The sequence below is a fragment of the Cotesia glomerata genome, linkage group LG7, assembly GCF_020080835.1.
Source record: "Cotesia glomerata isolate CgM1 linkage group LG7, MPM_Cglom_v2.3, whole genome shotgun sequence".
Taxonomy (NCBI): Eukaryota; Metazoa; Arthropoda; class Insecta; order Hymenoptera; family Braconidae; genus Cotesia; species Cotesia glomerata.
In genome coordinates this window covers 1,360,301-1,383,995 of record NC_058164.1, presented here as the reverse complement: position 1 = coordinate 1,383,995, position 23,695 = coordinate 1,360,301, and the positions used below count along the sequence as shown (strand labels likewise).

Genomic DNA, 23,695 nt, shown 5'->3' with positions numbered 1-23,695 from the left:
ATTTGATCTATCACCGTGCTGACAGGGCATTTAATTTTACTGCTGGAGGTTTCTCATGGACTTTTTAGAGTTAATAATCTTAATGTATTAAATAATAATGAATTATTTTTTGAGTAATATATAATAACTTGATGAATTCTTAAACTTACATTTGAAGCTTTTGTTGGTTATTTTTTTATAAAAGTGGAATTTGTACGGTGATACTATGAGGTCAATGCGGTAATTTAGTCTTTTATCTTTTGTGGATATAGTATAGACATTGTATCTACATATATGTGTTTCTCAATCGAGAAAACAAATTGACTGTATTGCGTTTATTTAGTCAGCAGAAAGATTAAGGATAAATATAATAAAAAAAAATGTAAATGGGAAGAAACAAATAAAAAAATAATTTTTGTTTGTGGTAATGTAATGTTATAAAAAGTGGATAAATACAGATGATCGACGGATGTATTATGTATTATTTCATGCTTTTTATAAATTAATGTGGACACATAAGATATAACACGAAAAAGATGAATAATACGAGGAAATTATTTGGTGAGAAAGGCAAATGGCCTTTAGGTCATTTAGGTGAAAGTGACGTAAGATCCAAAGTTACCTCGAGTTAATGTGTGTTACGTCGTTTGTAAAATAAAAGTGGATCAGGTGTCTGATCCGAAAGGTAAGTCAAGCCGCCGAAAATCTAGGGCGTGGTGCCTTCTGTCCAGACTCGCCGAGAATCGGACCCACCCGTTGCAACACACATTCATGTCAGGCCCTGAAAATATGACTATATTTAATTATTTCTTTTTATTAAAGGTGATATTTAAAATACTCAAAAATTATGTATATTTGTTTATATATATATATATATATATATATAAGAAGAAATCAATTACCCGGGGAAAAAGGTTTAGATCTGACCAGATATAATTATATCTGATCAGATCTATTTATATCTGATCAGATATGGGATTGGAGACATAATCAGATCTAGTCATATCTGATCAGATCTAAGCAGATATAACTATATCTGATTTTAAAAATACATTAGGCATGAACAGATCTAGTCATATCTGATCAGATCTAAACAGATATAACTATATCTGAGTTGAAAAATACATCAGACATAATCAGACCTAGTTATATCTGATCAGATCTAAACAGATATAACTATATCTGGGTTAAAAAATACATCAGACATGATCAGATCTAGCCATATCTGATCAGATCTAAACAGATATAACTATATCTGAGTTGAAAAATACATCAGACATAATCAGACCTAGTTATATCTGATCAGATCTAAACAGATATAACTATATCTGGGTTAAAAAATACATCAGACATAAAAAGATTTTATTATATCTGGCCAGATATAACTATATTTGTTAACTATTAATAAATACTTATAAACTATTTTAATAAATATACTTTCCTTCCAAATAAATATTTATTGAATGTTAAAAAATATTTATTAGAATTTAATAAAATAAATAATTGTCTTCGAATAAATTAATTTGGTAATAGTTGATAAATCTTTCTATCAGCGTATATTGATAATTAATAACTTGCAAATTTGATAAAAAATTTTGTTCATTACGCATCGATCATGGATACGATTTGTATTACTTGTAGTAATTACAAACTCTACTTCTCAAGGAAGCCTCATAGATAAACTGGTAACAAATTAGACATTCAAGCGCCAGGTCCAAGGTTCGGTTCCGGCGGGCGCCGTTTTGTTTTTTTTTTTTATGGAAATAATTCTATAGGGCCATTTTTCATATGTAATTATGTTTGAGTATATATAATTATATATAATCTTTTTTACCCGGGCAATTTTAAGATCTGACCAGATCTCGGCAGATCTGATTATATCTGGCCAAATCTCGTCAGATAGAGACAATTTAAAGATCTGGCCAGATCTGTTTATATATGGCCAGATCTAATCCGTTTTTCCGGGTCGTAATCTAATTTTTAGAGATATCGAAATTTTCGTCGGCAAATATTTGTTCTCACCTTCTAAGAGATTAGAAATTTCGATGCACTGAAAAATCATTAGCATCTTGAATCAAACAAAAAATTCTTGAACTAAAAAATTTTTGGTAATTATTTACAAGTGAGGTCAACCCATGCTGGGCCATGTTAAATTTTTTTTTTAATTTTTCGTTTTTTTATGAACTTTTCAAAGAAAAATATATCAAAAAAAGATAAAGAAAATTTATCCAAAAATATGAAAGCCAATTTTTTTTCTAACTTTTAATGGCAAAAAAGCTACCGAAATCTAATATTCTTGATTTTTATTCTCATTTTCATCTTGCTTGCATAAATAATATAATGTGTAATAAGATGTCAGAATATAAGAAGAAGAATATGAAAAAACGATTAATTTTGTTTTATATTTTAGTTATAAAATTTTAATATCTTTTTGAAAAGTATAATCTTATGAATAATGGAGATTAATTCTATTTTGAAATTATTTACTAACCTTTAATTTGGCCGACAATAGTTGTCATAAATGTTTATTATAAGCTCCATATTTCATGTCAAAGTAAAAAAAAAAAACAACCCCACAAATTAAAGTGAATTATATTTATTCAAGAAGTCCAAACATTTTTACTACAAAATACACATTAATAAAATCAGCAATGGGCGATTTAAAATTAGTACTGGTAGTTGTAAGCAGAGTGGCCGTAGTAGTTGGAGTAGCTGTTGTATGGTTTGTATGCGAGGGGTGCGTTGTAGTTGTTGTATGATTTGTATGCGAGAGGTGCGTACACTGGAGCTTGAACTACTGGAGTGTGTACAACTGGAGCGTGGACAACTGGGGCAACAGTTTTAACGGCGTAGTGGGCTGGTTCTTTGTGGACAACGGCGTTGAATCCGTGGTGGTCATCAGCAGTGTATTCGACAATTCTTTTGGTACCATCGGCTTCAATGAGGCTGTAGCTTCCCTTGACGACATCACCGTCTCTCACTTCGTGTTGAGATTTGGAGTCACCAGTGTGGGGATCTTGGACACCGTAATTGAAGCTATATTGGGGGTGGTGGTCAAATTTCTCGTCAATTGGCTTCACCACGGTGTGTGAAACTACCGGAGCTGAGTAGACCAATGGAGCTTGTTGGACGTAGTGAGACGCAGCGTAGCCGTGGTGGACTGGAAGTAATCCAGCGTTGGCGATCGCCAAAAGTCCAGCAAAAGTAATGAACTAAACAAAAAATCAATAAATTTGAATTATTGAGTCGTTAATTAATAAGTTGTAATAACGGTAAGCTAAATGACTTACTTTGAATGCCATTGTAGTTCGTTTTACCGTTGTTGGTTGAATGATAATTTGAAATATATTTTCTCGGCTTTTATACTCCAAAAATTTCTGTGCGAACTAACGTGGGGCAAATATCTTTTAATAAAAATTTGAATAGCGAAAGAATTTTGATTGTTCAATAGATCGCTAAACTTTATAGTAGACCATTGCTCCTACCTGTCTTTAAAGAATGCGCTGAGAAACTTTCAGCTTCTAAAAAATAACATAGGTCTGGCGGCCACGAGCTTATGTAACGCACCTTTTTCTCTACAATGTGTCGTAAGTGACGAATATAAACATTCAAAATGATGATTGTCGTATCTACCTTGCTCAATATAATTGAAATATATATCAAATTATAAAATATTCGAAACCTTGAATTCTAAATTGAATCAAATGAAAAAAGTCTTTTGGGTGTGTATGATTGACAATCCGGAACGAGTATAAGACTCGCTGATTACAACAAGTATTCATGTAAGACCCTGAAAAATTTATTCAGTAATAGATTGATAAACTTGAAAGTTATTATACATAATTATTGATCTATATTGCTAGTCGTTTATGAGACAATCTATATAGTCAGTTCCTTATTAAAATTTTATTTGGTATGGATTTTCTCCTACTAATCATTTACTTCGAATTTCAGTAGTATAAAAGCTGAGAAAATATATTTCAAATTATCATTCAACCAACAACGATAGAACGAACTACAATGGCATTCAAAGTAAGTCATTTAGTTAACTACTAGTACAACTTATTAATTAACTGCTTAATAATTCAAATTTATTGATTTTTTGTTTAGTTCATTACTTTTGCTGGACTTTTGGCGATCGCCAACGCTGGATTACTTCCAGTCCACCACGGCTATGCTGCGTCTCACTACGTCCAACAAGCTCCATTGGTCTACTCAGCTCCGGTAGTTTCACACACCGTGGTGAAGCCAATTGACGAGGAATTTGACCACCACCCCCAATACAGCTTCAACTACGGTCTCCAAGATCCCCACACTGGTGACTCTAAATCTCAACACGAAGTGAGAGACGGTGATGTCGTCAAGGGAAGCTACAGCCTGATTGAAGCCGATGGTACCAAAAGAATTGTCGAATATACCGCCGATGACCACTACGGATTCAACGCTGTTGTCCACAAAGAACCAGCCCACTACGCCGTTAAAACTGTTGCTCCAGTTGTACACGCTCCAGTTGTACACACTCCAGTAGTTCAAGCTCCAGTGTACGCACCCGTCGCATACAAACCATACAACAGCTACAACGCACCTCTTGCATACAAACCATACAATAGCTACTCCAACTACTACGGCCACTCTACTTACAACTACCACTACTAATTTTGATTTGTAAATTGCCGATTGGAAAAATCGTTATTGGCTTGTAAAAAGTTACCTATGTTTTGAATAAAAAAGTTATCCTCTAAATTATTATAAATTACCTTATTTTATTCAAAAACATTGGAACCCTATATCAAATTTTCACAATCGATTCCGTCTATAATGATTTTTCGTTAGTATGATTAGATTCGAATATTATAATATAATTATAATTTATTCACGTTAATGATGCTAAAAAACTGCATCGCAAAATATTATTTCATTTGTATCTTGTATATGTAATGTATCTTTGTATTTTGTCATTTGTTAAAAAAAACAAAACTATCAAAATTAACAACAAACATAATTATGGTCAAGAAGGTCGTGGGTGCAATTAAAGCTTCATAAAAAAATGTTTTTATCGTTATCTTATCTGAAATTAAAACGAGACAATAGTGTATAATAGAAACGATCTTTTTTTTTTATTATAGGATCAATAATTATAATCATCCGTATAATTAAAAAAATTTTTCGAAAACAATCTTTTAATACTGATTAAGTATCGCGTTACTAAAGCCAAAAGGGCGTATTGTTCATTATGTGCCCTTTCAGCTCTACAGAGCCAAAAAAGCAGATAAAAATTTTTTTTTTGTTATTATCAACTTTGAAAAATTGGTTATGAGAAAATTCACTAAATAAATAAATAAAAGTTATTATGTAGTTAGCGATGCGCCCCTTTGGATTTAGTCTCATTACATTCTCATGTTAAGCGCAACCTTTCATTCTAAAATGAAAAATATATTTTTTTATTGAAGATTTTACTTATCTTTTTTCTTTGAAAAATTAATGTAATTTAGAGGCCATTATGACGGATATATGATAAATTATAAAGAAATCCGAAAATTAAAAAACAAAATCATTGCGTAACTTTTATGTCGTTGGCTCATCGAGTAATTTTTATTGATCCTGATAATTAGGCATTGGCTCGATATAAATACTGCGTGAACATTACTGCGGAAACGAATACGTAATTAAAGAGTTAAAAATCTGTTCAAATGACTAGTACCAGCAGTTGTTGCCAAGGTGGTTATTGCATCAACAGCTTTATACGATTAGCGTCCAAGAAGTAAGAGGTTGAATAGAATAATACATATAAAAATGATGCTTTTAAAAAGTAATAAAATAAACCTCTAAATTGACTAAAAGTTATCCTCATTCAGTTTGGAAGAATTAGCACTGAAAAATGTATTTGAGAAAAAAAACCACTTCTTAGTTGAGACGGGTTTTTTAATTTTTTATACTAATTTTTTATCTAGTCTACAATAATTCTTATATAAATATTTGTCGTAAACTTATACTTCATGGGTGATAGGGGAAGGGGGGGGGGGCAAAATGGGCCCCTTAAGAAAAAAATGTTGATATCCTTAGTGTTTTTCTCTGGTTTTACTTTTTTTTAGTCCCTTGCCAAGTATTTGACCTCAATTTGCTCTGTTCATTAAAAATGAAAAATTGAAAATGTGGGGCAAAATGGGCCACCTTCAGAAAATTTTTATAACATGAGTTTTTCAGCTTGTTTTACTTTTTTTGCCTTTTAGTGAGTTTATGATATTAATTTTTTTGTGTACATCGAAATTAAAAAATTGAGAAAAGTGGGGTAAAACGGGCCCCCTAAAAAACTCAATATGTTTCTTACTTGTTTTATATTTTGAATTTTTTTTATTATGTATTCAGTATAAAAAATTAGGATAACAATAGACCCTAAAAAGTCATCCCTGCAACTTCCCGCTAACTTCATACCTAAGCGCTCCACATTTCACGCCAAAAGCAATAATAAATCAGGTAAAAAATGTCGGAGTAACTTAAAAAAAAAAACGCGTTTTTTGAATTATTTTGACAACGGTATCTCTCAAACTAATCAATCAATTTCAGTCGCGTTAACGGCGATCAACGCGGGTTTCTAAGCTTAAAAACCGATCAGTTTTTCGAATCGATTGGTGCAGTGAAGCCAATAAAAATGTAACACAAAAAAAAAACAATTTTTTAGAATTTTTTTGACGATATCTCAGAAATAAATTAACCAATTTAAAAAAAAAATTAAAGGCATTCTATGCAGTCTTTCTAGAACAAAAAGATTATTTATTACTAACCAAACAATTGGACGTGAAATTTCAAAGATATGTTAAAAAAATACTCTTTTTAATTTTTTAAAATTAAATATCTCTTGAACCATTCAACCGATTTTGACGTTATTTGCGGCGATTGAAGTGATTTTTTTAAACTCTAAAAATCATCTCGTTGAATCAAAAACGATCCAGGAATAAATGTCGGAGTTATGTAAGAAAAAAAAAACACTTTTTCCCTGATATTTTGTTCACGATACCTCACAAACGAATCGACCTATTTTGATCACGCTGACGGCAATCGAGGCAGTTTTTAAAGCTTAAGAGCTGATTAATTTTTGAAAACGATTGATTCAGCAGATTAAAATTTATTAAAAAAAAAACATTTTCTGAAAATTTTATTTCGAGATTACTCAAAATCTATTGGCCCGAATTACCTTAAATATTATAAAATATTCAGGGACAAAGAAACTCTTTCGATTGCTGTCAATCCCGTTTGAATCGGTCGAGTCGTTTAAAAAGTTATGAGAGGTTTACGTTCACACACACACACACACACACACACACACACACACACACACACACACACACACACACACACACACACACACACTATCGCTAAAATAGTCAGGGAAGCTTCTGTAAAGTAAATAGTTTTTTAACAAAAAATATAGTAAATAGTGCTGTTATTTAACTCGCGACCTAGTTCGTACTTAACCTATATAATTTTTTCTATAATTCAAAAATTCTAGAACGCGTTTAACTGAAAATTATTCTCTGGTTTTTAAAGTCTAATCATCCCATTATACCTCCCAAACATTTCGAGAGTTGAAAATATTGGGGCCCATTTTGCCCCCAAATAGTTTTGGATATTGAAAATTTTAGGGGGCCCATTTTGCCGCCCCCCCTTTTCCCCTATAGTAAAAATAAATCGAAAATTAAAGTAAGTAATATTTATTCGAAAAGTTCGAGAACATTTTTACAATAAAATAAACATTACTGAAATCGGCAAGAGGAAATTCAGAATTAGTAGTTGTAGTTGTAGGCAGAGTGTCTGTTGTAGTTGGAGTAGCTGTTGTATGGTTTGTATGCGAGAGGTGCGTACACTGGAGCTTGAACTACTGGAGTGTGTACTACTGGAGCGTGTACAACTGGAGCAACAGTTTTAACGGCGTAGTGGGCTGGTTTTTTGTGGACAATAGCGTTGAATCCGTGGTGATCATCAGCGGTGTATTCGACAATTCTTTTGGTACCATCGGCTTCAATGAGGCTGTAGCTTCCCTTGACGACATCACCGTCTCTCACTTCATGTTGAGATTTGGAGTCACCAGTGTGGGGATCTTGAACACCGTAGTTGAAGCTGTATTGGGGGTGGTGGTCGAATTCGTAGTCAATTGGCTTCACCACGGTGTGTGAGACTACCGGAGCTGAGTAGACCAATGGAGCTTGTTGGACGTAGTGAGACTCAGCGTAGCCGTGGTAGACTGGAAGTAATCCAGCGTTGGCGATCGCCAAAAGTCCAGCAAAATTAATGAACTAAACAAAAAATCAATAAATTTGAATTATTAAGCAGTTAATTAATAAGTTGTACTAGTAGTTAACTAAATGACTTACTTTGAATGCCATTGTAGTTCGTTCTACCGTTGTTGGTTGAATGATAATTTGAAATATATTTTCTCGGCTTTTATACTACTGAAATTCGAAATAAATGATTAGTGGGAGAAAATTCATACCAAATAAAATTTGAATAAGGAAATATTTAGATTGTCTCATAAACGAGTAGCAATATAGATTAATAATCATGTATAACTTTCAAGTTTGTTGAGTTATTATTGAGTTAAATTTTCAGGGTCTGGCGTGATTGAGTTTTGTAATAGGTGGGGTCTAAGACTTCATCTTGATTGTCATTCATACACATTCTATAAAATTTTTTATCTAATTTTACATATAATGTAAACTTTGGATTAAGAAAAACAACAAATTCTGAGTTGCTTATAAGTTTTTTAACAATTATGCCAATAAATATTCATTCCTTATAATGAAGTCGTTTTCTATTTCAACTGTCAGGTGGTATTTTTCCAATGTTGCAAAATTTTTCGGATAAATTTTAATCATTCATTTATGCAAGCTTGAAAGTTTGTAAATTAAATATTTCTTTAATAATCATAAAATCATTGACTCTTTAAGCAAATAACCCCTTTTTTTTTTTTTTTAAATACAAAGTATCGTAAATGATAAGCATAAACATTCCAAATAATGATTGTCGTATCTCCCTTGTTCAATGTAATTAAAAAATTTTCAAAATTATATAACATTCAACACCGTATATTTTTAATTGGATCAAACGAAGCAAGTGTATGATTGACAATCTTGAATGAATATAAAACTCGCTGATTACAACACGTATTCATGTAAGACCCTGAAGAAGTTATTGAGTTAATAGATTGATAAAGTTGAAAGTTATACATAATTATTGATCTATATTGTTACTCGTTTATGAGACAATCTAAATCGTTCCTTATTCAAATTTTATTTGGTATGGATTTTCTCCCACTAATCATTTACTTCGAATTTTAGTAGTATAAAAGCTGAGAAAATATTTTTCAAACTATCATTCAACCAACAACGGTAGAACGAACTACAATGGCATTCAAAGTAAGTCATTTGGTTAACTGTTATTACAACTTATTAATTAACGACTCAATAATTTAATTTTATTGATTTTTTGTTTAGTTCATTAATTTTGCTGGACTTTTGGCGATCGCCAACGCTGGATTACTTCCAGTCCATCACGGCTACGCTGGATCTCACTACGCCCAACAAGCTCCATTGATCTACTCAGCTCCGGTAGTCTCACACACCGTGGTTAAGCCAATTGACTACGAATTCGACAACCACCCCCAATACAGCTTCAACTACGGTATCCACGATCCCCACACTGGTGACTCTAAATCTCAATACGAAGTGAGAGACGGTGATGTCGTCAAGGGAAGCTACAGCCTGATTGATGCCGATGGTACCAAAAGAACTGTCGAATATACCGCCGATGACCACCACGGATTCAATGCTGTTGTCCACAAAGAACCGGCCCACTACACCGTTAAAACTGTTGCTCCAGTTGTACACGTTCCAGTAGTACACACTCCAGTAGTTCAAGCTCCAGTGTACGCACCCCTCGCATACAAACCATACAACAGCTACTCTAACTACAATGGCCACTCTGCCTACAACTACCACTACTAATTCTGAACTTTCTATTGCCGATTTCAGTAATGTTTATTTATTGTAAAAATGTTTTCGAACCTTTTGAATAAATATTACTTACTTTAATTTTTGTGTTTTTTTTCTGCGTAATACATAAATCATGAACTGAAAATTAATTAACATTTACTGTAACTACAGTAGGCACTATCGAAGGATTTTAAAAACATTTCAGCATTAAATAGTACCACTTAGCATAAAATTAAGAAATAATAAATAACGTAGTTTATCCTAAAAAATTATGTGATTAATAAAACATAATTTCTTTTTGTTATCGTTTGTCGTAAATAAGTAATAGTATTCAATAAACTTTAAATCAGTTCTAACTGAAAAATTATTTTCGTGGTACATAAACTATTTAATTCAAATTTTTTAAGCTGATTAATTGCGGATTCATAGTTTTTCCGTTATTTTAAGTATAGATCTGCGTTCGAAGACTATACATTCGTATTATTGACTCTGACGAAAGGCGGTACTTATTTATTGTCCTCCGACTTGAGCATACATTTTAAGAGCGGATAATTCTAGTAGGACTTCTTGCGTGAAGAAACATTAGGGATGAAAATAATATTTCATTGCATTGAATCTATTTTTTATTGTTACTAAGAGAAAAGTTTAAGTATAGTTACCCTACACTGTAAAAAATTTGCGGAGTGAACGCGGAGTGAATGAAGAGTGAATGATTTTTAATTGATTCACTCCCAGCGGGAGTGATATTTACTCCGAGAAGGAGTTAATTTTTATTAATAATAAAATTCACTCCGTATTCACTCCCAAAATAAATGAATTTAGAAATAAATAAATTTTTGTAAAGAAAATATTTTTATAAACCCTTTTTATATTTAATTATTAAAAATTGAATTTATTATTTTTAATAATATTTCATTTTAATTATTATTATAATGTTTTTATTTATTTTTTTTTATAAATTAATTATAATTAAAAATTGTCAAAAAATATATATAAAATATATAAAAAATGTTATGTGGATACTCAAATGAAAGAACTCGATGAGTGTAACATCGATTAAGAAATGACATTATATCTTGTCAACTAAGGTAAAACCCCCAATATATGATCATGTACCAGTATATGATCACTCCATGTATTTGTATACCTATATTTGTGAATATAGATATACAAATACATGGAGTTATCATATACTGGTACGTGATCATCTATTGGGGCTTTTACCTTAATTTTATTTTATTTTATTGAAAAAAACAAACTCAACAGCTTGCGCCATTAACAGGGTTAATAGAATTATACATAAAGTAAATATAAATTTATATATTTACAAAGCTTAACAAGATGTCCTACAACTAGTAAAATATTTAATATCAAATATAATATTTTTAATATAATATTTAATAAAAACTTAATATTCAATATAATATTTATGCGTAACTTTAACGTTAAATAAGTAACTTGGCGATACATCAGAGATCTTAGATAATTTAATACTATAGAAAAAGATTACACAGGTTCAAAACTGTTAGAAAGATCAGACCAGTCAGTTTCACATAGAGCAGTTACTAGACTAGACTTATTAAATTTTTTAAAATTATACTTATGACGAATTATATTCTCATCACATGTTTTATCCAGTTTTATTGACAAGCTGAAATCAATAATCAAGGTAGGATGATAGGCATCAATGCTGACTAGTGTCCAGTCTGACCTTTCCACATTACATATTATATTAGATAGCACTAAGTTTAGATAATTATTTTGATAATTAGTTACAATATTATACTGTTCAAATTTAAGTAAGTTATTAAAGTCATTGAAATGTGCGGATCTGGCGTAATATAAAATATTCTCTTGATGTCTGACAAACTTATTAATATTAAAGTCACCAGCTATAATAATTTTACCGCCAACTTCACACAGAAAACTAATGATATTTTTAAAGATATAAGCTCATCCCGATGTTACACTCATCAAGACCTTTCATTTGAGTACCCACATCAATTTTTCATATATTTTATATATTTATATATATTATATATATTATGTATAAGGGGTGCGTACACTGGAGTTTGAAGATTTATTGTTTATATACTCACATCAAGCCAAAAAATTTTTTTTACAGGTTTGTTTGCAACTGCAAAATTTTTCTACATGAAATTTTATCAACTCTAAATAGTTCTTCGGATAGAATCCAAAATCTTAGAATTACTTTGATTTTTTATGGCAAATTAAAAGATTTTGCCATTTTTTTAAGGAAAAGTAAACATTTAATAACTGTTATTCGTACATATGAAAAAAAACTCTCAGTTTTTTCAAAGAAATATTTTCACCAGAGTCAAAAAATAAAGAAGTAGTACATAATCAGAAACGTAAATAATAACGTTTTTAAAATAATTTTATTGTGTATATACATGATTAAATATTAATTAACGTGATACATTTTTTGTAATAACAGGTATGCTAATGAATTAAAGGCGTGCACTTAAAATAAATTTGACGCTAACGTATACGAGAAATAAATAAATTAAATTTCCTATTCCAACAATGAAAAAGTTTTGACGCAGTGGAATGTCTCAATCGGTTTGGTTAATTTTTGATTTAGTTTGTCCTTCATAAACACCAAAAGAAAATTCTTTCATTAAAATCAATACGTTGAGTTAGACAAAAAAGTATTAGACCTACCTGTTACAAAACTCAATCATACCAGACCCTGAAGATATAATGGAATTTAATTTGGTAATACACTGTAAAAAATCCGGAGTGAATCGGGAGTAAATTTCACTCCCATTGCTCGGAGTTCCGGAGTGAAGTAATTAATCACTCCGCGTAGGGAATGAATCCGGTGTTTTTATTTGCGGAGTGATTTCAGAGTTTTTTCGGAGTGATTTCGAATTTCACTCCGAAAAACATCCGCGTTCGGAGTTTTTAAAATAAATAAAATAAGGATAAATTTTCGTTATACAAAAAAATCTCAAAATTAATCTTTTATATATATATATATTTCTTCTATGCGTGTGTTTGTCACTGAACTCCTCCTAAACGGCTGGACTGATTTTAATGGAATTTTTTTTGTGTCTTCCGGTGGATTCCAGAATGGTTTAGATTCACAATTCAGTCCACGAGAAAATGTTTATTTAAAAGATTTTTTATTTATAAATTGTTGTTGACCTTGACTACCCACATGCACTTTCCATATATTTTATAAATATCATATATAAGATATATGAAAAAATTCATGTGGGTACTCAAATGAAAGGTTTCGATGAGTATAAAATCATAATGGACTTATATTTATGAAAATGTTAAAAATTAACGAATGATAATGTATTTTATTAACTAATGATGTTTTTAACGATATAAGCTCATTCCGATGTTACACTCATCAAGAGCTTTCATTTGAGTACATACATGCATTTTTGATATATTTTTCATATATACATATATATAATATATAAAATATATCAAAAATACATGTGGGTACTCAAATGAAAGCTCTTGATGAGTATATAATCAGAATGGGCTTATATTTACGAAAATGTTAATTATTGAAGAATGCCCATTGCATATTTTTAATTAATGATGTTTTTAACTATACAAGCTCATTCCTAAAATTTCTAAATTTAAGACGTGTGTACATGACAACGTCTGTCGGGTCCGCTAGTATATATATATACATATTTTTTTTTTGACAATTTTTAATTATAATTAATTTATAAAAAAAAAATAAATATAAATTTTTATAAAAATTTATAAAAATATATATAAATATAATAATAATTAAAATGAAATATTTTTAAAAATAATAAATTAAATTTTTAATAATTAAATATAAAAAGGGTTTATAAAAATATTTTCTTTACAAAAATTTATTTATTTCTAAATTCATTTATTTTGGGAGTGAATGCGGAGTGAATTTTATTATTAATAAAAATTAACTCCTTCTTGGAGTAAATATCACTCCCGCTGAGAGTGAATCAATTAAATATCATTGACTCTTCATTCACTCCGCGTTCACTCCGCAAATTTTTTACAGTGTATTTTGATAAACTTGAAAGTGATACATAGTTATTGATATATATTGCTACTAACCTATGGGACAATCTAAATTCCTAATATAAATTATACTTGATAAATATTTTCCCCTACTTACGATTTTCTTCAAAATTTAGTAGTATAAAAGCCGAGGAAATATTTTTCAAATTATCATTTAACCAACAACGGTAGAACGAATTACAATGGCATTCAAAGTAAGTCATTTAGTTAACTATTATTACAACTTATTAATTAACTGCTTAATAATTCAAATTTATTGATTTTTTGTTTAGTTCATTACTTTTGCTGGACTTTTGGCGATCGCCAACGCTGGATTACTTCCAGTCCACCACGGCTACGCTGGGTCTCACTACGTCCAACAAGCTCCATTGGTCTACTCAGCTCCGGTAGTCTCACACACCGTGGTGAAGCCAATTGACTACGAATTCGACCACCACCCCCAATACAGCTTCAACTACGGTGTCCAAGATCCCCACTCTGGTGACTCTAAATCTCAACACGAAGTGAGAGACGGTGATGTCGTCAAGGGAAGCTACAGCCTCATTGAAGCCGATGGTACCAAAAGAACTGTCGAATACACCGCCGATGACCACCACGGATTCAACGCTGTTGTCCACAAAGAACCAGCCCACTACGCCGTTAAAACTGTTGCTCCAGTTGTACACGCTCCAGTAGTACACGCTCCAGTAGTTCAAGCTCCAGTATACGCACCCCTCGCATACAAGCCATACAACAGCTACCCCAACTACAACGGCCACTCTGTCTACAACTACCACTACTAATTCAAAATTTTTCAATACCAACGGAAATAATGTATTTTCTCGATCAAAAATTATAATTTTTTATCCTACATGTCAATCATACAGAAGTCTTATTTTTCTTGTACCTTTACTCACGATGTAAATCCGCAAACAGCTTCAACTTTTTTTTTGTGACCACTAACTTCATATTTCCAATTTTACTAATGTCTTACTTTCCTTGCAGAATTATATACCTCCTGAATAAACATCATTAATCACAACTCTGCGGTTCTTTTTATCAGGCTATCTAATAAATAATAAATAAGGAATAAAACAAAACAAACAGAATCATGAACCTGTGTCGAAATTTCCTTACAAAGCAATCGAGCATTGAAATCGAAAGGGCTTGAAGGTCTCGAAGCACTTGAAGTGGCCAAAACAAAGGCAAAAGCGTCATCTTTAGTTACATCGATATTACATAGAATTGCTGCATTATATCGCCAATGAACTGCCTCGGCCCACTTTCTAGATAGTTATTCATGAGAAGAGCCGGTGGGCAGGGCGGGTACACTGGAAACGGTTCATTGTCTGTGCAACCATCAAACTGACCAGTTGTCCTTGGTGCACAATAACAAGATCCTATAATAATGATTATCGTCATTTCGATATGTAGTCACTTAAATTCATGCTCATTAAACTATATACAGCTATCGCGAAGTAAAATTATTTCTCTCGCTGATATCTTTCTCAAGAGATCCTGATTTACTCTCTTCAATTTCGGTAATTGTCATTCATATCTTGAGATAATTGAGATAATAAAAATAGCGTTTGATACAGCGTTCACTTTATTTGATAATGACGTTGAAAATATACTTTCAGTGTGTTATTTTTTTCTTTTAAAAACGCGAGCTTTAGTTTTGTTTGTTTTTTATGTTATTTGAAGCGAAGGCTTTTATAATCCTCATTTTTTATCTTCAATTAGCAAATGTCGACTTCGGATACACATATATTATAATAATGCGAATCATTGAATTATTGGTTTATGGTTTTTGGAGATTGGCAATATGATAATAATCCATACAATCGTTTACATCCACGCCCCAAGCGATATTATTATTAATTGCCTCGACTTACGTAATTATGTTGATGAAATAAATTATTATTAAAAATAAAAAAAAAAAATTAAATATACATGTATATTTAATGAAGAATGAAAGTAAAATAAAATTCCGTTGTTGGATTATTAAATTTGTATGAATTCATACAATATACTTCCATCATGTTCATGGTCACTGAAAAAATAACAGGGAACAGGCCTTATTGTTGTTTTTATTATTTTTTCTTCTATGGTATTTATTTTTTTTTGAGCTACTCCAGTTAATTATTTTATTTAATGCAATGTTAGTTTTTATTTTAACGATATTATCTCTTTAAGTGGACTTATAAGTCCAGAGAAAGTGTCCAAGGCACTTGCTTAAATGCACGCAATCTCAGCTGTCAAAATATAAGTCTATTTAAAATATATAACACGAGTGTGTTGAAAAAAAAATTGTGTAGGTATGAATAAAAATTGATTTTTAGAGCGTGGAAAAATATTTACTTGTGTATTATATGTATACATATATATTATGCGCGTAACATATTACTCAAATTAAAGATTATGAAGTCTTGATAAATTTATATCAACTCAGGATATTGTATAATTGTGACAATTTATTTTTTATGAAATTTAATTAATCTGTTATTACTGAAATCATTTTCTTGAATTTTTTCATTGAAAATCTTCTAATTTTTTATCGAGCGCTGTTGATAATTTTAAAACAAAATTTATTTTCTAACAAAACTGTAAGAATGATCAAATTTTAGTTTTTAAAGTTCAGTCCTTTATAAAATTCTCAATAAAAAATCTTTATAACTTCACTTTTTTGCGAATATTGTTAAAAAAAAAGTTTTAATTTTTTTAAAAAGAATTTTTAAAGAAAATTTTATTTATTTTACAAACAAAATAAAAAAAAATGAAGATTTCTTAAATTATTATTTTTATATTAGTTTTTATTAATTTACTACACCTATGAATTTTCAAAATTATCAGAATAAATTAAAATAAAAGATCTAATAATGTTTTAATCATAAATTATTTATATATGCTGAAAAATCTAAAAATACTAACACATAAAAAACCTTTGACCATAATTCTGCTTAATCATAACCGAGAATACTTAACTTGTGAACAAAGTATGTAATTCAAGAAGTCCATAAATTTCAAGCGTCTAAAAATTAAGTCTTCATAAATTCTTAATAATTAAAATTTTCCAAGACCCGCAAAGCAACCGACTACACAGTGATGAATAAAAATTTTAATTCCCAACACAGACCTCAGAACTTCTGATAAATAATACTGAATTTAATTTTACGAGCGTCTCTGTCGTGTTAAAATTATTAATTTTTGTAGATCTTGCAGATAAACCCGCATGAGTAATTGATAGGAATGTCTAATAAAAAAGGTGTGTTAAGAAATCATGTAGCTGATTTCCATCAACATCGTAATTTACTTATTTATTTTTAATTCTAACAAAATATATAATTTTACCGAAAGACACGCTTATTTTTAAAGTGATTCAGGATTAAGATCAACAAACAACTTTTACAAGTCCTTTTTCAAAATTAATTTATGTATTCATATAAATAAATACATAAATATTAAGATAATAATGTAAACTTGATATTTATGTATATTTTTTCTTTATTTCATAAGTCTTTGTTAGTTAAATTTTATCGCTGCATTTCTTCGTACAGAAATCGTAGTTACCGATTTCCACGGTGATATTGCGGGAATTTAAATCAACAGATTGCCGACAATGGCGTTACCTCCTTACGCAGTGGAGAAAGTGAACAACCGCGTAAGCTAATCGGCTACATGTATCTTACGTGTTTTCAGTTACCACCAATTGAACATGATGATTGCTTGATTTAATTTAAATAGTAATTATACTAATTAAGTATCCTTTAATTAATAGGTAGTTACGGAATAATTGTTTTTTAATAAAATATCATAGTGCAGAAAAATATTCAATTATGGGAAATTTTTCATGTGTATTTTTAAAAATACTTATAAAGTTAACGTAAATATATAATTACAAGCTTTTATTTCAAATTGAGTAGACATATAATTATTTATCATTATCGTTTATGTACATAAATATATAAATATAAAATAGAACTCATTATTCATCACGGGAAATGATGATGTATTACACTGCCTTATAGAAAGCTGAGAGTATGGATCATCGAATCAAAGTAAGCAGTTTCGTTGTATTTTAGAATTTGATTGAATCAGTCGACGTGAAAGAATTTTTGTATCATTTTTTTTACAATAAATTGTTATGAAAAATAATTTTTTTTTTTAATTCGAAATTTATCTGATTTTTTTGTAGCTATTTATTCTTTTCTCGATAATTTTTGAAAAATTAAAAAAAAAAACTGGGAAAATAAAAAAAATTTTTCTACTTTTAAATTGAAATTTTAAACTGATTTGAAATTCTATAAAAATTGATCAAATAATTTTCTTATGAAATCAAAAATCATCAATTTAATTGCGTAAAAAGTAATTATTGACCGCGCTACTGATTACTTAAAAACATTGCATGATAATTAATAGTTAACAATCTTAACAACAGGTTAAACTTTTTTTAATGAATTTTAATTATTGACGATTAATTGTGCCATGCAATTTTTTCAGCAAGCAATAGAACAGTTAATGCTTCTGTGTGAGTTAATTTTGTATTAATGTCTCATCTAAATATTTCTTTATTTTAATTATTGACAATAGAAATCTAGAACAACGTGAATTTAACCTTGTTAATTTTTTTATTAATAAAAAAAAATTCATTCTTTACTTAAATGCAAAATAAAATATTATGTTGATTCAGTATATAAGAAAATTACCTAAAAAGTCATAAAGTTAGCATTGGAAAGTAATTATTTCACTTTAATTACAACATTAAATTGAAAAAAAAATGTAAACATACTATCTTTGGAACAATTGATTACTTTCTTATTTTTTCTATAACTTTTAAGGTATCAAGGATACGTCGATAAGCCATGAAACTTTTTTTCAAGCAGATTAAATTTCCTGGTTTTTATTTGTAACATTTATTTTCGCTACTGACTTCATTTGATAATATATTTACCTTTTTTACTTCTTTTTCTTCTATTAATACATATCTTACCGATAAAAAAATTATTTTGTAAAAAAAAAATTAGGAAAACGGTTGACCCTGAAGGCCATCCCTGCAACTTCCCGCTACTTTTGAAATTAAGCGCTCAAAATTGCACTTATTATGTTTTTGAGCTCAAAAATATAATTTTCGTGTAGTTTTGAGCTCCCCGAGCTCAAAAGTCTGATAGAAGTTTAATAAAACACTATTTTTTGAATTTTCAAACCGCAATAATTTTTGAATAAATGAACCGATTTTCACGTGGTTGGCGGCATTCGACGCAGTTTTTTGAATTCTATGATATATTTTCCAACACAAATTGATCAGACCGGAAATTTCGGTGTAATTCGAAAAAAACACTTTTTTTCGTTTTCTTTCGTCAACGATAACTTACGAACGAATCAACCGATTTTAACCGGATTAGTGGTGATCGACGTGGTTTTTTTGATGTTGAGAGCTGATTAGTTTTTGAAATTGATCGGTTAAGCCGTTTGAAAGTTATTAAAAAAAACCATATTTGAAAAAAATTTTTTTCGCAGTTTTTTTAAGATTTCTCAAAATCTATCGGTTCGAATCGGTCCAAGTTGTATTCAAAATCTAAGTTTAGTCGAAATCTTTCGAATGGCACCAACCGCGATCAAATTGGTCAAGCCGTTCAAAAGTTATGAGAGGTTTACACACACACACACACACACACACACACACACACACACATACATACATACATACAGACACCATCCGGGAATAGTCAGGAAAGCTTCCTAGGACCTTAAAACGTCGAGATCTGATGAAAACTCGATTTTCGAAAAACGGGGTAAAAACAATAACTTCCCGAATTTTGAAAATTTTCAATTTTCTTAGCGGGAAGTTAAAAAATCTAGAATTAAAAGAAAATAATTTCAAAGTAGTTAATCATCTTAAATCAAGCAGAAAAAATTTTTAAATCGATTAAAATTTACTTTAATCAAAAACAATTTTTTAATTAAAAAATGTTATGTGCTAGATTCTAGATCATTAAACTTTCAACATTTTTTTTTCTTTGAAAATTACTTTTAAAAATTTTTAAAATTAAAACTAAAAAATCAATAAAACTTTATTAATTTTATAGCATGACAATCCAAAAAGGATCTTTTAAAAACATATAAATAAATTTACTATTTATAACTAAATATACTATTTATGAATTTACTATTTATATTATGAGGAATATCATCATTGATGATATTTTTTTATGTTTATAAAAAAAATAGTAGCACCTAATTTTTTATTAATATCCAAAACAAAGTTAGTGTTTATATCGATAAAACAATTGCTATCTAATAATTGTTGAACCCCATGAAAGTTGAAGATAAAATAATAGAAAATATAAACCTAAATCTTCAGACAATAAGCAATCAAAACAATTTAGATAACGCCTAACCGGAAGTAAATACAAATTGAACAAAGTAACCAGTAAACGAGTCACTCGAAACAATTTCCATCTCTTATCCAAATTTTCTAATTTCACATCTTTTCCCTACGATGAAAGAAAAAAAAACAAAATTAAACATATATTTTCCACTTCCGCAAGACCATGACCGCTAGATATATACACAAGTTAATAATTCTGGTGTTATTGACTCAGGTTTATACCTTTCTACTTATATTTACGCTGTTACGGCTGATCTAACGTTAACGACAAAAACTGCTATCCAGCGAAAGTAATGATACTCTTTTACTGAAACCTTCTACATACTTACACTTGCACTCCTTCAGCTCGGCTCAATCATTCTGTAACTTCATTTTTAAATACAAATTTATAATTTATAACTTCATGATAAACAAATAGAAGTACAAATAACCGGAAATATATCAATGATTTGATTACAATCGTGATAAATGGGTTTCTGTGGGTCTTTGGTTAAAAATTGAATCCATAAATCATTCCTACACAATAATCATTTATATTATAAATCAAACGATTTATTTCACCTAATATTTGCTCATTGACATATGATACATGCTTGACGGTGTAATAAATAGTATTACAGTGATGGAGTACAACGGCCTTGAAGATCCTTGACTGGAATAGATGCTGTACTCTGTACTGTGGAAATAGTCACCTAACCATTTCTATCTGCAATTCCTTGGCTACATAACTGATTTAATGTATGTTTATTGCTTTTGCATATGGCTCGGTAATTATAGAGAAGGTGGAAGTCAGTTCATATAACTCATAAATTCGAATTTATGATACTTATTTAAATTATTCTCATTTTTTTGTAAATATGGTGTAAAAATTTTAAAGATTCGATGTAATAGGCTGTTACAATAAAAATTTATGTGAAATTTTGAAACTTGAATTTCGGATAAAATTTTGACTACAAAAAATTATGTATAAGTTACTTTAACTCAGTAAATTATAAAAATTTTTAACTTGGAAATTTTGTTTATATTGAAATAAAAATTAAGTTGATTCAAGAAAAAAATTATAGAATTAAAAACATAATTTTGAAAAAATTTTTTTTTAATTATTAATAAGTAGTAAAATTTTTGAATCAAGTAAAATTGACTTTTCTTGGTTCAAGAATTTTTTTCTGAGTCAAATTAATTTTTTATTCCAGTATAGGTAAAATTTTTTAATTTAAATTTTAAAAAATTTATAAATTATTATAATTTATACATCATTTTTAGTCTACAAAATTTTACTTGAAATTTTTAATGCTGTTTTTTCCTTAAAAATTGATAATCAGTTTGTTTATATTTACAATTTTTCAACTTTTCTATAGAGAGGAATTAAGTTACGATTGAAGAAAGACATGTCCGAAAAAAATGCAGGGCGTAACGCTGATGGAGGGCATGAGTACAGAATAAGCGCAATGCAATGCAGTGAGAAATAAAGTACAGTAGTGCAAGTAATGTGTACTGCAATGCATGTACACATAAAAGAAAAGAACTCAATCGATGACTTTCACTCTAGTCAGGAGACTAAACTCAGAAGTAGAGTTAATATGACTCTCAGTTTCTCGCTCTTTCACTATTTTATTCCCTATCGATATCTCTCGGTCACTCTTCAGGTGAAAGTGTTTCTGCGTTCATAGCACCCGAATGTATATTAAAATACTTAAAACAAAACTCTTTCATCGAGACCACTCCCTCAGCGGAATGATAATATATTCACCGTCTGATTATTTGAGATTTTAGTTTTTTTTACTCTAAGGTATTGATAAATATTTTTCTAAATTGGGGGTTCGATCGGCGTTTATAAAACTCTTTTGATATACGTGTCATTATTTTGATATATTTAATTGAATAATTTGTTATAATCTCAGAATTTAATCGAATTTCTCCGTATCGGTATCGGTATTTAGATCCAGTCCGGAAGTAGTTAGGTAATCGAGATATTCGATTGGGATTAGAAACGCTATCTGAAGTATAGTTTAAGGTCATCTGGAAATATCTTGAATAATTTACATTTAGGAGATTTTTTATGTTAAGTACATTACCAAATTGATATGTCAAAAATTAATGGATTCGAGAGCAAAATATTGATTGTTATATATTATGTATTACTTTAAAATTTATTAGTAATAATAATGATAATAGTATGCCTAATACAAATAAAATATTAGTTATGATGAAGTATAAGTGAAAACATACACAGTAAAAAATTTTTCGTCATTGTGTAAAGTGTAAAAATTTTTGTGTAGAATTCAACATTTTAGTATGTTGATTCAACACAGATTGTGTAAAAAAAGTCATCAACAAAGTCATCACAAATTTTTGTGTTAAATTTGGCGATAAATTTTTTACTGTGTAGATTTGATCTCTATCAATCATTGTTTGTTGATGGAAAAAAATCAATTTTAGGTAAGAACTAGAACCTGATACCTCATATTAAAATTAATCGGCTTAAATTAATTTCAAAATACTGGAGATAGTATAAAATTTAAATTCTTAGCTAAGCTTGTTTATACTCACTTTGGTTTAGTTTTATTGTTAAACTAATTTTTTCACTTTTAATTTATTTTAAGTGTCATGAAAAATTAAGTTAAAGTTATTTTCAAATTAAGCTTAAAAATTTCTATGCTATGCGTTTGATTTTGGACTTTTATAAATAAATCTTACTTATCTATATTAAACGAAGAAAATTAAAAAATAAGAATGTGGAAAATCAAATTTTTAATTTTAGATGAGATTTTTTTAAGTACTGTTAAAAAATGCGCAAAAATTTGACCAAAATTACTTAAATATATATTGAGGTAAATTTTGAAAAGATTCATCTATAAACTTTTAATTTTCTCCGTTTTAATTTACTTCAGTACTATATCATTAACTCTTCTATTTATATTGATTCATTAATTTTTTTGTTATTTTCCGAAAATTTATGTTAAAACTTTTCTCCAGATGAATTTAAAATTATAACAATTGAAGAATAAATATAACTAACTATTAACTAAAACAACGATATCAAATTTTTAAATAGTAATAATGATTGTCTGATCGTAATAAAAATTATTAATCATTATTAAACATGATAATTTTTTTCCATATTTTAATATTTAATATTGTTTCTTTTTCTTTCACTAAATTTATACAATCGAATCATATATTTCCGAAGTTCATTACAATAAAAGTCTAACTGTTCATTAATAATTTTTTTTTAAATCTATTATTATTTTAAATGAAAAATATAAATCAGAAACGAGAAGGAAAGCCCAGGACTTTCAATGTTCAC

At 29.3% G+C, this 23,695-nt stretch overlaps 3 protein-coding genes across 5 annotated transcripts; 2 read left to right on the top strand and 1 right to left on the bottom strand.

The window, feature by feature from the left end:
* Nucleotides 1-2,558: 2,558 nt before the first annotated feature.
* On the bottom strand, nt 2,559-8,375 carry LOC123268961. Its single transcript, XM_044734428.1, has 5 exons — nt 8,349-8,375; nt 7,766-8,270; nt 4,264-4,628; nt 3,270-3,365; nt 2,559-3,191 (listed from the first exon to the last, which is right to left on the bottom strand). Exons 1-5 carry the CDS (start codon nt 8,358-8,360, stop codon nt 2,646-2,648), a joined length of 1,524 nt encoding a protein of 507 aa, XP_044590363.1. The 5' UTR covers nt 8,361-8,375; the 3' UTR covers nt 2,559-2,645.
* LOC123268541 (larval cuticle protein A2B-like) lies at nt 3,948-4,719 on the top strand. Of its 2 annotated transcripts, XM_044733708.1 has the most exons (3): nt 3,948-4,011; nt 4,090-4,530; nt 4,567-4,719. In XM_044733708.1, the coding sequence occupies exons 1-3, from the start codon at nt 4,000-4,002 to the stop codon at nt 4,633-4,635; spliced, it is 522 nt and encodes a 173-aa protein (XP_044589643.1). In that variant the 5' UTR covers nt 3,948-3,999; the 3' UTR covers nt 4,636-4,719. The 2 variants fall into 2 exon arrangements, with proteins under 2 accessions (XP_044589643.1, XP_044589641.1); XM_044733706.1 differs by having other exon boundaries at nt 3,950-4,011; nt 4,090-4,719.
* Nucleotides 8,376-9,333: 958 nt separating the features above from the next.
* LOC123268542 (larval cuticle protein A2B-like) lies at nt 9,334-14,871 on the top strand. Of its 2 annotated transcripts, none has more exons than XM_044733709.1 (2): nt 9,334-9,389; nt 14,294-14,871. In XM_044733709.1, the coding sequence occupies exons 1-2, from the start codon at nt 9,378-9,380 to the stop codon at nt 14,801-14,803; spliced, it is 522 nt and encodes a 173-aa protein (XP_044589644.1). In that variant the 5' UTR covers nt 9,334-9,377; the 3' UTR covers nt 14,804-14,871. The 2 variants fall into 2 exon arrangements, with proteins under 2 accessions (XP_044589644.1, XP_044589645.1); XM_044733710.1 differs by lacking the exon at nt 9,334-9,389 and adding an exon at nt 14,188-14,215.
* Nucleotides 14,872-23,695: the final 8,824 nt, after the last annotated feature.

What these genes read in the sequence shown, in the direction of transcription:
- LOC123268961 (XM_044734428.1), bottom strand. An exon ending in CTCTGCCTACAACTACAACT is followed by an intron (nt 4,629 to 7,765) that starts ACTAATTCTGAA and finishes CAAAATTAGTAG; the next exon opens with TGGTAGTTGTAAGTAGAGTG. An exon ending in GAACTACAATGGCATTCAAA is followed by an intron (nt 3,192 to 3,269) that starts GTAAGTCATTTA and finishes TTTTTTGTTTAG; the next exon opens with TTCATTACTTTTGCTGGACT.